The sequence below is a fragment of the Sphaeramia orbicularis genome, chromosome 20 (assembly GCF_902148855.1).
Source record: "Sphaeramia orbicularis chromosome 20, fSphaOr1.1, whole genome shotgun sequence".
Lineage (NCBI taxonomy): Eukaryota > Metazoa > Chordata > Actinopteri > Kurtiformes > Apogonidae > Sphaeramia > Sphaeramia orbicularis.
In genome coordinates, this window is record NC_043976.1 from 776,079 (window position 1) to 791,548 (window position 15,470).

The 15,470-nt window shown below is 41.2% G+C and overlaps 1 protein-coding gene across 1 annotated transcript; it reads right to left on the reverse strand.

The window, feature by feature from the left end:
• Nucleotides 1–1,277: 1,277 nt before the first annotated feature.
• LOC115411673 (dynein heavy chain 5, axonemal-like) lies at nucleotides 1,278–12,146 on the reverse strand. Its single transcript, XM_030123885.1, has 7 exons — nucleotides 11,871–12,146; nucleotides 10,255–10,294; nucleotides 9,995–10,143; nucleotides 9,791–9,909; nucleotides 3,736–3,872; nucleotides 3,500–3,662; nucleotides 1,278–1,296 (listed from the first exon to the last, which is right to left on the reverse strand). Exons 1-7 carry the CDS (start codon nucleotides 12,144–12,146, stop codon nucleotides 1,278–1,280), a joined length of 903 nt encoding a protein of 300 aa, XP_029979745.1.
• Nucleotides 12,147–15,470: the final 3,324 nt, after the last annotated feature.

The following is a 15,470-nucleotide window of genomic DNA, read 5'->3' on the forward strand; positions in this document are numbered from 1 at the left end:
TCTACTTTGAATTCTTCATCCCTGCCACCATACTCCATTTTCGGAAGTGGTTCTGCTGCCATTCGTGAAATTTCTACTGCTAGCAGACGATGCTACAATGTGAAGGCTGCAGTTCACTACCACTGGATGAATGTAATCATGCTTGACAGACCAAACAAATACATGCTCTTCCCTTCATGCCCCACATGGGTCATACTTTCATGGTCATCAGATACATAATAATAATAATAATAATAATATAAGCATAAAATTGACTAAAAAGAATAGATTAAGCCCAAAAAAACAGAACAGAAAATGCCAAAGTAATGACTCAAATGAACAAAAATGAATAATAAATCAACAAAATAGTATAAGAACACAGTAAAATAAAAACTGATTTACCAGTAAAACTCAAGTAGTTTGATAAATGACAGTGGTTGTAGATGCTTGATTTTATGTTCAATGTCATATTTTGTTGAAAAAGTTACATTTTCTTCAGTTTACTCCATTTTTAATATAATCTTTGGATTTACTCTGAGTGTTTATGAACATCTACTGAATATGATTAGTGAATTAAATATAGGACAATACATGATTTATACTGACAAATGCAAAAATACAGAGGATAATATTATAATAAATAGTTAAATTCCCGGACAATATTTAAAAAAGGCCTTACAGAGGTAATATTATGGTGTTTATTCCTGCTTATCTTGTACCAGTGTCACTTAACACTTTAAGCGCCAAAGTTGCAGACCAATGAAACCGACCACAGCTCCAGATTGAGTAATCAAATCTTGTTACCACCTTCCACCTTCCACCAACAGATGGTGCCCCTTAACACCATTTCAGGGCATGTTTCTATTCAAAGGGAAGAAGAAAATCCAGTTTAAAGGCGTGGTCCTGAGCTCCTTTAGTAACCAAGTAAAGTTTATTTAGTTTTTAGTTTGGATATATAAGGACAGATTTGGATAAAAAGATACTAAAACGTACTGCATTTTACTTTCTACTAATGTTTAAGTTCATTCATTTTAAGGATAAGATGACAAAAAAACAAAAACTTAAAGAAAACTTCCATATAAATATGTTTACAGTTTATCCAATCCAATATGGCCACCGCCCTGAGGCATGACAACATGCAAATTAGATGAGTGAATTTATGCTGCGTTCCAGTCCACCTGTAACTGGTGTTTTTCCAACCTTCTACCGGTGAAAATGCACTGGAATGTCAGTCAAACCTGTGACTTCCACCCTGAACCCGTACTAGATCGATGTACTCCCAGTTACAAGTTCTGATGTCACGTTGCAATGGCGCCCCTGTGGATGTGGTGTTTATAGAGATTGTTTATTAAAACAAGGTATTGCTCTGATATTATTTATCTGCAAATCTTCTGCATAATCAGCAGCTGCTCTAGCGTTAGCTAGTTTTCAGTCCAGTGAGTACAAGAATAAATTTAAACAGCTTCTCTTGCCTTATGCACCGTTTTTACTCCTCTCAAATAACCAAGGAGCGAGCACCTTTGGCCGTAGAAAATGATTGTAAATGAACATAACGTACGCTCCACCATGCTGGTTTGTTTACATCTAACTCCCATAATTCCTTGCACTCAGGCAGTTTGGTGTGACTTGCCTGGAACGTTACAAAGTCATGAGTCGTGGTTTGAAGTTGTGACTTACGGGCTGAAAAAATGGCCTGGAACGCAGCATTACTCCCATCATAAACTTTGTGTCATACTTGATATTTTTCTCAGTTACATTCTGCCTTTAACTTTAAACACTTCCAAGATACAGCTTTTTGAAATCTTGCTATCAGAATTTAATAGTTTTTGGAATTAAAAAAAAAACAAAACTTTTCCTTGGATCTTCCACATTCTACTGGAAACTTCCATGTATAGAATTTAGGCCTAATATTTGATTTCTGTCCTTCCAAACAGGTCCAGAATCATCTATGACAGGGCTGTCAAACTCATTTTCTTCCGGGGGGCCACATTCAGCCCAATTTAATCTGAAGTGAGCCGGACCAGTACAATAACAGCATGATAACCAATAAATAATTACAACTCCAAATTGTTTTAGTGCAAAAAATAACATTCAATTATGCCAATATTTACATTTACAAACTATCCAAACAAAAGGATGTGAATAACCTGAAAAAAAAATGGAATTTGTTAAGAAATATAAGAACAATTTTATCAATATTATGCCTCGACTTATCATTTATATATACGCATTGCAGGTCAGATCTACAAAGACACTAAACATTAGGAACAGGCAGAAAATTGTTAAAATTGTGCTTAATTTTCTTCGGACATTTCAGGTTGTTCATATTTGTTCAGGTTATTCACATTTTAAAGGATAGTTTGTTAATGTAAATATTTTCATAATTTAATGTTTTTTGCACTAAATCAAAGAGAAAAAATTGGTGTTGTCATTATTTATAGGTTATTATGATATTATTTCTGAGTATGATGCTCTAACTTGCACTTTGCAAATTCATCCTGTGGGCCAGATTGGAAACTGGCGGGTCGGTTTTGGCCCCCAGACCACATGTTTGACACCTGTGATTTAAAGTATCTCAAAGCAGAACCTGATTCAATCCATCAGAAAACATCTATATCCACAGTGATCCTTTTCCCATTGATTTAAAATGACTTTGAATGGATTAAACAGAGCAGGTCCTTCAGTTTGCTCTTCTGTCAGTTGTTCCAGGCAGAAAGAGCAGAATATTTAAAAGCTTCTTTTCCCAGTTCTGTTCTGACTTTAGGAACTCGTACAGAAAACAGATCCTGGGACCAGAGACTGTAATTATTTAAGTCAGGGCTGTCAAACTCGTTTTAGTTCAGTTCCACATTCAGCTAAATTTGATCTGCAGTGGGCCAAACTAGTAAAATAATAACAGATTAATATATAAATGTCAACTCCAAACTTTTCTCTTTGTTTTAGAGCAAAAAAGGTTCATTTACATTATGAAAAGGTTTACATCTACAAACAATCCTTTCAAAAGATGTGAACAATATGAACAAACTGAAAAAATCAGTGTAATTTTAACACTATTCTGCCTCAGTTTATCATTTCCACATGTACATTACAACTTACAGATCACAGTGGATCTGCAAACACACAAAACATTTAGCAACAGGCAGAATGTTGTTAAAATTGTACTTACTTTTCTTAAGACATTTCAGGTTGTTCACATTTTTTTGCTAAATTATACTTTGTTTTAGTGTAAATACATGAAAATATTTACATTTACAAAGAGAAACATTTGAAGTTGTCATATTTATATGTTATTCTGATAGTATTTGACTAGTCCTGCCCACTGGAGATTGAATTGGTCTGAATGTGGAACCTGAACTAAAAGGATTGTTAGTGTAATATTTATATTTCAAAAATTCATCCCAGGGGTCAGACTTGGACCCTTTGGTGGGTTGGATTTGGCCCTCGGGCCGCATGTTTGACACCTGTGGATCTATGAGCAAACATCCATGTGGACGCCAAAGGAGGGACCAAAGTGTCAAACCTGTTCTGGAAGTCCTGGAGCTCGGTGTTGACCTTCTCGATGTTCAGGTCGGCCCACAGGATGTCGTAGTAACCGCTGACGTTGTCGATGACGGCGTTGTACAAACTGTAGAGCTTTGCCAGCAGAGACAGCTCCCTCTTGATCCTCTGCAGATCCGGGTACTCTACAGGGACAAAGAGGAGGTCAAACCCAGGCCGACGACCCGAGGACGTGTCCTATCAGACGTCCGCTCCTACCGTTAACGACCAGACCGAACAGCTCCTCTCCTCCAGAATACGTGATGTATTTCCTCCACAGCTGATCGAACTCGGTCTGAAAAACTTGCAGCCGCTCACTGGCGTCGGCCGGATCCAAACCCTCAACGCCGGGGCCCCTGAACATATGAGGCAAACGAACGTGATCATCAGTTCAGCTTAAAATAACTATGTGACTATGCTCTCCCTCTTCTGCTGCAGTCACCTGCTCCCCCTGCTGGTCACATCAAACATCACCACTTTCAGAGTCTCCTGTACAGCCTGTAGTCAGACTGAATACCACACCAGCTGTTCTCTCCTCCTCTCCCAGCCCCTCACTAATGACAGCTTACACCCCTCACTCACACCAGCTCACCTCTGAGGAACAATCTCTCTACTGGTCACTACCCCATTCCTGTTATTTTCGGTTCGCGTATGGGGTTTCACACTCCTAAAGGCATCGTAATATCACCAATCTCCGCCCATTAATATACACCTCAGCCATTGGTGCGTCCTTCTCTGTAGGGTTATGGAACTGCCAATCTGCAGTGAACAAAGCAGATTTATTGCTGCCTATGCCAACCACCACGCACTGGACATCCTGGCTCTGACTGAAACCTGGATTAACCTGAAAACAATGCAACCCCAGCCACACTTTCTACCAACCACACATTCTCCCACACCTCTGGTCCATCTGGGCGAGGAGGTGGTGTGGGTCTGTTAATTTCCATCAAATGGAAATACAATCAACTCCTACCTTCAGTCAATACAACTCCTTTGAATACCGTACATCCTAGTGACAGCACCAGTCAAACTGTACATAACTGTCATTTATCGTCCACCAGGACAACTGGGTGATTTTCCTGATGAGCTGGACACTCTGCTTTCCTCCATCCCAGAGCATGACTGCCCCATGCTAGTCCTCGGTGACATGAACATCCACTTAGACCAGGGGTCTCAAACTCCGGTCCTCGAGGGCCACTATCCTGCATGTTTTAGATGTATCCCTCTTCCAACACACCTGATTCAAATGATCAGCCTACCATCAAGCTCTGCAGAAGCCTGATAACGACCGTCAGGTGTGTTGGAAGAGGGAAACAACTAAAACATGCAGGATACCGGCCCTCGAGGATCTGAGTTTGAGACCCCTGACTTAGACAATCCCAGCTTCTCAGACTTCATGTCACTAATACTCTCTTTTGAGCTACAGCGGGTTCACAGTCCTCCAACCCACAAATGTGGTAAAGAGCTCCATCTCATTTTCACCTGAAATCACAGATGCCCTCACAGTCACACCTGTACACCTGTCTGACCACTATTTCATTCAGTTCAGTGGGTCTCTCCCTGAAAAACACTCTGCTCCCTCCCCCATGGTCTGTCCCCCACCCACTTCTCCACTGTCGTAGCCTCCGCTCTCCCTCCCCCCAGCACTTTTTCCTCCTTAGAGGTTAATGATGCCACTGAGTCTGTGTGCTCTACACTTAGCTCCTGTCTGGATAGTCTGTCCTCTATCTACCAGACCCGCTCCATCCTCCCAGTCCCACCCATGGCTCAATGATACCCTCCGGTCGCTGCGTACCAACCTCAGAGCCGCAGAGAGAAATGGCACAAAACAAAAAGCTCTTCTGACCTGATCCCATTCCAGTCACTGTTAGTATCCTTCTCATCCAGTGTCACTGCTGCGAAGAAGGTTTACTATAAGAACAGAATTCATTCTGCCACCGACACCAGGAAACTATTCTCAACCTTTAAAACACTACTCAACCCTCCGCCTCCACCACCCACTACCAACCTGACAGCAGATAATTTTGCTTCATTTTTCACAAATAAAGTGTCTACTATCAGCAGTCAGTTCATCGATCCACCCATAGACTGCATGCCTCCTTCATCATCATCATCATCATCATCACACACTGCTTCCTCTCCCTGACTATGGGTACTTCTAACTCAACTGACAAAAGCCCAACTGCGTCATTCCCCTCATTTACTCCCCTCACAGAGAACGAGGTGTCTAAACTCCTTTCCTCTAGCAGTCCTACCACATGCCTGTTGGACCCTATTCCATCCAACCTCTTACAGTCTGTTGCCCCCTACTATCACAGCACCAATCACACATGTGATGAATGCTTCACTGACATCAGGAACATTTCCTACAGTATTTAAACAAGCGCAGGTAACACCACTACTCAAAAACCTTCCCTCACCCCACTCAAGTGGAGCATTATCCACCAGTCTCACTCCTCCCATACCTTTCTAAGACCATCGAAAGGGCGGTTTTCAAACAGGTCACAGAATTCCTCTCCCAAAATAACCTCCTTGACCATCAACCAATCTGGCTTCAAAATCGGCCACTCCACTGAAACGGCTCTGTTGTCTGTGACAGAAGCCCTGAAAGAGGCTAGAGCAGCAGCCAAGTCCTCAGTACTCATTCTACTGGACTTATCAGCAGCATCTGACACTGTCAGTCACCATATCCTGTTATCCATACCTCTGGAACATGGGCATCACAGGCCACGCCCACTCCGGGTTTCAATCTTACCTCACTGGTCGGTCCTTCAGTGTGTCCTGGCTAGGGCACACATCTGCAGTTCCACACCCTCACCACGGGGGTCCCCCAAGGCTCTGTGTGGGCCCCCTCCTTTTTGCCATATACACCACCTCACTCGGGTCAGATCATCCACTCACACGGCTTCTCATATCACTGCTATGCTGATGATACCCAGCTCTATCTGGCATTCCACCTGATGACTCCACAGTCTCAGTGTGAATATCAGATTGTCTCTCTGACAGATCTGCATGGATGAAAGCCCATCACCTTCAGCTGAACCTGTCCAAAACTGAACTGCTTGCTCTTCCCAGCTAAGCCAACCATACAGCAGGACATCTCCATCAGTATTGACTCCATACCTCTGGCTCCTACCAGTGTAGTACGTAACTTGGGAGTCATGATCAATAATCAGTTGACCTTCACAGACAGACCTCTGTCACCCGATCATGTCATTTCACTCTGTTCACCCTAAGAAAGATCAGGCCCATACCTAACCCAACAGGCCACCCAGCTCCTGGTGCAGACTATGGTTATCTCCACCCAGCTCCTGGTGCAGACTATGGTTATCTCCACCCAGCTCCTGGTGCAGACTATGGTTATCTCCACCCAGCTCATGGTGCAGGACTATGGTTATCTCCCTCCTTGACTACTGCAGTGCTCTTCTAACAGGTCTCCCAGCTTGTGTTGTCAGACCACTACAGATGGTCCAGAATGCAGCAGCACATCTGGTCTTCAATCAGCCTAAAGGGGCACATGTCACCCCCTTACTCACCTAAAGGGCACATGTCACCCCCTTACCTCACCCTAAAAGGGCACATGTCACCCCCTTACTCATTGAGTTCCATGGTCTACCCATAGCTGCCCGCATCAAATTCAAATCCTTAATCCTAGCCTACAAAATTCTCAGTGGGTCTGCTCCTACCTACTTAGGTGCACTGATAAAAGCTTATGTGCCCCACGACCACTCCGCTCGTCTGGGGAACGTAGTCTGGTGGTCCCCAGACCTTGTACAAGACAATCCAGGCTCTTTTCATGGGTCGTTCCACGTTGGTGGAACGTTCTACCAAGTGCTACAAGAACAGAGGCGTCCCTGCCTATCTTCAAGAAGCTCCTGAGACCCAGCTCTTCTGAGAGCACCTACTATCCTAGCACTGTCAGACATTCCATCTTAAATATTCTAATAAGGTTTTTCCAGGATATCACAGACTTTCCCAGGATCATCTCTGGACCTGCTGCGGTGGTCCTGCCTCTCTCCTGCCTTCATCATCATCCACTCACTATCCTCAACCTGCCTCCATGTGTCATCCCCCTACTCCCCCCTTCTCCCCCTCTCCCCCAGTCTCTATCTCTATCGCTCTCTCTTCTCTCTCTCTTTCTTTACTCTCTCTCTTTAACCCCAGCTGGTCCTGTCACTCGTCCATCCTCCAGTCTGGGTCTGCTCCAGGTTTCTGCTGTTAAAGGGAAGTTTTTCCTTCCACTGTCACCATCACTAGTGTTTGCTCCTGGAGGATTCTGTTGGGTTTCTGTAAATTGGCTTCAGTCTGGTTTGACCAACTCTATATAAATGTCATGAGATAACTTTTTTGTGATCTGGCTATATAAATAAAATTTGATTGATTGAGTGATTTATTGGTTTTCCCTGTAAGTCGCTTTGGAAAAAAGCGTCTGCCAAATGCTAAACATAAACATAAATAAGGACAAACACAGTCCTCATATTAGAAAGAGGACATCTGCTTTTACGCAGATGACACTGTGGTATTAAAACATGATTATTTGTGTTTAACCCTTGACGCATGAATTATAAGAACCTGAGTCAAGATTTTTGTTTTTATTCGTCTTTAGATATGAAAAAAACAATGCAATTTAATTTTTTTATCAACCTATTTTTCATTGAGTTACATAAATGTCCACTCAGCTGGACATGGGTTCAACTATTGAAGCAAAGAAATACATATTAACAAACTAATATCAGGAAGTTAAATTAAATTGAATTTTATTAATTCCTCAAGAGTATTTTTTTATGATAAACTGTGTGAAAACTATGAAATAGCATTTTTTTAATGCTGCTAATCTGACACTTTCTCATATTTTAACATATTCTAATACTACCTGTTAATTTATGGAGATAATATGCAAAAAACTACTTTTAGTTGTTTAAAAACTTGTTAATGCAGATCAGGTTTATGCAGAACAGTAAAGTTACAGGAATGGTATGAATTACAGTCAAAATACAGCAGTAGTGGCTTTTTTCCATTGGACATCTGCACAAAAATTTGCCAATATTTACTAAATGTTGAAAAAACAGAAGTGCGTAATGTCGTTTTTTTTCATTAAATCACAAATACGTTGATTTGTTTATTTATTGCCGCGAGGGTGACATGAGAAGTCATTCCATAAACATGGAGACGAACGTAAATATGGTGTTGATTTTACAGACATATTCATTAGTATTATACATTACCACTCTATCTCATACTAAATTTGAAAAATGTTTGGGTTTCCTGGTGTGTCCACACATACAGACACATGTTCTTTTAAAATTCTTCTTCTCTATTGTTGTAACGTCAATAAACATCTGGGGTTTTTCTCAATTCACATGACTCTAGTTGCAAAAAAAGGTCTTTCCATTGCAGTTTTGCATGATATACTATTTGTGCTGCGCCCGAAAAAAATCACCTCTTGCCAGTGCAGAAACTTTTAATCGATAAACTAGAGTTTGGTGAATTGTGCGTTTTTCCATTAGGTAAATTTTTATGTGCAAGTTATATTCGCGCAATTTGAGGGTCAATGGAAAAACGACCAGTGATGCATGGCGTCCAATTTCAGTTGACATGGGATTAATTGCAAATTTCTTCCAACTAGCAGCATTATACCCATGGTGCCATTGTACGATAGCATGAGAGGCTAAAATCCCCCAGCATACCTAAACATTTGAATACGGACATAAAATTGTGCCTAGTAGATTAGTCAGGTAATGTTTCTATTCATTTGGCGAGTTTGGCGGTGATCGGGCCTGTGAAGGCTGAGGAAAATCCGTAGAAACGCCCTCCTGTGCTGCAACATCAATCGGACGGACACAGAACGTGCATTACATAGTAGGATATAAAATAACGTGGAATTTTGACCAATGATATTAATCCTTAGATGTTACTTGATACTTCCATATTTTTTCTACCTTCAGGGGTGTTTTGAAATAGATGGATTTAGAAATATTCCTGGGATGTTCAGCATTTCTGACTCCCTGTCGGCCATCTTGGTTATGAGTAAAAAAAAAAAAAAAAAAATGCACTACCATGACTGGCCAAACAGGTGTCAGTGTATGGGATGATGCACAAGCGTCCACTGTGTTGGCTGATCTGGAACTAAAATAAACCAAACCCATGAATATACAAGAGAACAGCTGTTGAATAGAAGAACACTGGGTATGAAAGGGTTCAATCCTGATCTGTAGTGCAGTGTTGGACCAGTGTTCTCCATCATCGTCCTGTGTGTTGGTCGTTCAGTTTGTACCGGTCGTTGTATTCGCTGCAGAATGTCTGAACGTTGCTCTGGAAGCTCTGCACCGATGACAGCAGGTCGGCCTTCATGCTGGGCTGGATCTTCAGCAGAGTGTTCTGGTTCTGCACCACCTGGAAACACAGACATACCAATGGATCAGGCGCCTGGTCGGAACCATGTGACTGACAACGAGGACGCTGACATCTGCAGTCGTACCAGAGCGTCCAGGTTTTTCCAGGCGTAAGTCAGACCGTCGACTAGCTCCGCGTTCCCGTCGTTAAGAACAGCTCGTGTTTGTTGAGTAGAGCGAAAGATTCGTCCACTGGACCGATGGTGGCGTCGATACCAATCCCCACCTCCCGAACCTCAAACATAAAACATTTGGGAGATGAATGAAGGAGCCATGAAACCACGAAGAACCACAGAGGCGTCACAGTCCACGTTTAGTTTCCTTCAATAGACATCCAGGACACTACGGTGAAAGTAGAAGGACAGACTCTTTACAAAGTCCAGAGTCTGAGATGGAGTTAAAAACCTGCAGAAGGATTCTGAGGGATGTTTAAACCTGCTTTGAAAATGTAAAACGTACAGATGTTTGTGTTAAAATGCAGGAGTAAAGGACTTCCAAATAAGGCACTATATTACAACTCATAAAGACAGACAGACAGATACAGAAAAATCCAAACAGAACTAATGAATATTTCATCAATATGGTAGACAAAGGTGAACATGTCTGTCATATCTTGTCCGAAACAGTATTTTTCAGGAAAATGGAAAAATGGCGCATACTCTACATAAATGAATGAAGTTGAGAGATTTCAGCACTTTTCATCTGTTAAATATTTCTAAACTGTCAGGCCAATGTGAAGACTGACCAAGAGAATCGTTTTATGACAAAAAAAAAAAAAAAGGACGTACGAGGTTTCTGCGTGACAGCAACGATATGTACAGTGGTACCATGACTAAAAAGTTTAATTAGTTCCGTGACGAGCTCCTAATTCAATTTGCTCACATGTCAAAATTAATGAAAATGCCATTAATCCGTTCCAGCCCCCCCCCAAAAAAAACACCACAATTTCACACCTAACTTTAAAATCAAGGATAATGTGTAAGAAGACGTGTGTGTTTGTGGGAGTCAATACTCAACTACAAAAGCACTCAGAGCACAGACCTCTGCCACGGCAGATCTACCCCCCTTCCCCCTCCCTACCCCCCGATCACCACCAAAATATAACCATTTGTTCCTTGTGCCAGTATCAACATTTCCTGAAAATTTCATCAAAATCCATCCATAACTTTTTGAGTTATCTTGCACACAGACAAACAAACAACTCTGATGAAAACATTACCTCCGCCATTCCTTGGCAGATATAATTATGGAAAGAACTGGACTGGAAGCTAAACATTATGTATTTTAACTCTCAAGGTTGAAGGTGACTTTATTTGTACCCGTGGGTAGATTTGTTTTGCAGCTTTCGCTCACTGCCGGTCCCTGCGTGCGCATGCGTCCAAACACAAATCCTTTGAAAGAATTCCAGTGCAGATAATGCAAGCACATACATCACATACATATGACATAAGACATTCTAAACACAGTCCATTGTGGTCAGTGATGTGAAACTTTTTCAATGGATTTGGTTATGGGAGGGGGACAGGAAGCCGCGAAGAAGAGTGTTGTGAGGCAGACGGAGATGGGGGGGGTTAAATAGCTTGTATGTGGTGAGTCCTTGAAAGTCTTTGTGTCTGAAAAATAAGAGACTCAGACTATGTATCACTTCTCTTTACGTTAAAAGAACATGTGGTTGAATTTTGTCAGAGAAAGTGTAGAAGACAGGTGGTTATAAACATGATCTTGTGACTGTAAATGTAGAGAGCACAGACATCCACCAAGGAAGATCAGCCGCCCCTCGATTACCACCCAAAATGTGATCATTTGCTCCTTGTGCCAGTATCAACATTTCCTGAAAATTTCCTTATCTTGCTAACCAGACAGACAAATAAACAGACAAATGCTCCTTGGCAGATGAAAACACCTCCTTGGCAGAGGTAATAAATTCTCATTGGGTCCAGTCACAACATGTCCAACTCTCACCTCTCTGAGCGCCGCCATGGCCCCTCTGACATCCTCCAGGTCTGTGATTGGCCGCTGCAGACGCTTCGTCATCCCGTCGACGAAGGAGAAGACGTGGTTCATGTCGGCGGATGCCCGGCGGTTCAAGGCGGCCCCGAAGGCTCGTTTCCAGACTCGACACTCCTGAGTCAGCGCCAGCTTCAGCTCCTCGGTATCGAGGAGGATCGAACCCACGGTGTACGAAGCGGCAGCTCCGAAATCTGCAGCTCCAGCTTCTGCAGGGACCAGGCAAGGCATCATGGGTAATCAAAAGCATTCAAGTGTTGAGTCAGTGAATCTGGATTCATGTAAAGAGTCAATAAATAATATCAGGGTTTATCTCATTTAATAAGTCTGTGTATGACCCTGCATTTAGAGCAGGGGTGAAAACTCAGTTTAGTTCAGGTTCCATATTCAGACCCATATGATGAAGTAAAGTAATAACATAAGAACCTATAAATAATGACAACTACAAACTTTTCTCTGTTTTAGAGCAGGGCTGTCAAACTCATTTTAGTTCAGTTCCATGTACAGCCTAATATGATAGAAAGTGGGTAAAATAACCAGTAAAATAATATAAATAATAGGATAAGAACTTTTGAGTGAAAAAAGTAAATTCTGTAATGAAAATGTTTACATCTATGAATTGTACTTGAACATAAGAACAACTATGAACAACCTGAAAACTCTTTAGTAAAATAAGTGCAATTTTAACAATATTAGGCCTTAGTTTATCATTTATTTATGTGCATCACAACTTAGAGATCACAGTGGATCTACAAATACACAAAACATTTAATAACAGGCAGAATATTATTAAAATTCCATATATTTCTTTTAAGACATTTTAGATATTCACATTTTTGTAAAAGGCTAGTCTGTAAATGTAAACATTTTTGAGTAATTTTTCCTTTTTTTAGATGAAAACAAAGAGACACATTTACAGTTTTCATTATTTATAGGTTATTATGATAGTATTTTACTGGTCTGATCCACTTTAAACTGAAATGACCTAAAGTGATTTTAGCATCCTTGATTTTTAATATCTTCAGTGTAATTATTGCATTTCACAAATTCATCCCAGGGGCCAGACTGAACCCTTGGTGGGCCGGATTTGGCCCCCGGGCCGTATGTTGACACCTGTGTTTTAGAGTGAAAAAAAGTAAATTACATTATGAAAATTTTTTTTACATCTACAACCTATCCCGTAAAAAAATTTGAATAACACGAACAAACTGAATTTATTAAGAAAAATAAGTGCAATTTTAACAAACATTCTGTCTCAGTTTATCATTTACACATTTACAACTACAGATCACAGTGGATCTACAAATAACAAAACATTTAATGACAGGTAGAACATTCTTAAAATTACACTTACTGCACTTAAGGACATTTCAGGTTGGTCATATTTGTTCAGGTTATTCACATTTTCGTTAAGTCTTTAAAACCTGACGTGTCATCCCTGACCACACCCTGTGCATATGCAGTTTGGAGGCTATAACTCTTTCACTGTAAGTGCAAATGGAAAAATTCCCCACGGTTTCTGAAACCTGAGACGTTGCACTTAATAGGCTTTATTGGGTCAAAGCGTAATTTCCCCTCACACCTGTATTACAAGCTGGGAGAGAAGCTGTTTTAGCAGAATTGTAACGGCACTAAATTGTCCAAATGGACCATTTTAGGCTTGGGTTAAAAAGGTTAAGCATAGGTTTGGAAACATTTCATATACTTGTAAAAAAAAAATTAAAGAGAATATTTGGAATTGTCATTATTTCTAAGTTATTATGATAGTATTTTACTTGAGATCTTATTGGTCTGAATGTGGAACCTGAACTAAAATGACCTCGACACCTTGAATGTCACTATGTTCAGGTGTAATTTTTGTATTTCACAAATTCAATCCTAGGGGCCAGACTGACCCTTTGGCGGGCCAGTTTTGGTCCACGGGCCGTATGTTTGACACTCCTGCTTTAGAGCCTGGAGTCGACCAGAACCAGACTACAGCGGACTAACAGACTTAAATATGAACTACGGAGTAGAAGGAGATCTGAGCGCTGAACTCGGTCACTGATGGGTCGGACTGCAGGAAGGACTGGATCTGGTCCTCGGGTCCTGAACAACAGACCAGGGAAACAGATCAGCTGGTTCACAGAGATAAGAGTTCAGGTACCAGTGAAGCTGCAATGGCCCATGCTTAAATTCATCGACGACTATTTGCTCTTGGTCCCAGTCTGTTAATTGTCATAATTTTCTGTTTCCTTTAGTCCTCTCCGACAGTAAACTGAATATCTTTGAGTTGTCAATCACACAAACCTGTTTCAGGGCGACATGCTGGACATGTTTGAGTCCCAACATTCAATCAGAAATAAAACACAGTCGTCAAGAATGAGAACTGTTGGTATCAGTTTTAATGACCATGGTAGTAAAACTGTCACTGTGTGTATGTAGGACAGGTGAAGAAATACATTAAAGCCCATTCTAAATACTCACGTCAAACGCAGATAAAGGCGTTTACACAAGTGCTACATTCTGTCTGTCTGTCTGTCTGTCTGTCTGTCTGTTGTACTTTTCAACAGTGGCTGAAGCCCATTTAACCAATCAGGATGGAGAGAGTTGAATGTGTTTGCGCAGATACTCGTCTAAGTTGTTTATTTCTGCATTATCTTCCATCTTATGGTTTAACCAAACATGAACTTGCAGTGTGTTTAATTCATCGTGGTCTCATTATTTGCTCTTGATGTGTAAACCTTTAAAGTTCAGGGTTTTCTCACGGACTCTCACCTTTGAAACTCTGCTTTACATTCTGACTGAAACCACAGCGTTTATAACTTGGCCTAAAAGTATGTTTTGTGTTTCCAGCTGCAGTTAGAGGACTTGTAGAGTTTGTCAAACCTGCTTTTTGTTCTACGACCCACAGACCTGGTTCCACAGAGCGGAGAAGTGGCTGAGTTCATTCAGTGTATCAGCAGCCTGAGGTTGAAGAGACAACAGGATGGAGCTGAGCTGCGTCACCAGCCTGGAGGAAAAACAACAGAAACACAACGTCTGCAGCGGTGCGATCAAATGAACCAATGGAATTATTTAGAACAAACACGGTTTCAAGTTCAGAAACGACGTGCACGTACAGAGGACTCAATCCCTCCAGCTAACCTACAAAAAGTTGTGGCCTTTGCATCCTTACTAGCTAGATGTACCATTCTCTTCAAATGGAAGGACTCATCATCTCCAACACATGATCAATGGATCAGAGACATCATGGTTAAAATAAAGTTATAATTAGGCGCACCCTAAATAACTCTATCAACAAATTTTACAAAATATGGGAGCCTCTTTTACGCTGCGTGAACATGTTACCTGGCCTGGAACTTTAAAAACATTTTAGTTGTTTTTATTGTTATTGACCTGTTTCATCTATTTATTTATTTACTTTCCTTAAATGTACCAGAATGCACTGTCTTGACTGCCTTGTTATGCATGTTTTGTTTTTTTATTGCTTTTTTTTTTTTCTCTTTGGGTTCTGTTTGTTTATCACAGTGTTTTTCAATCTTGGGGTCGGGACCCCATGTGGGATCGCCTGGA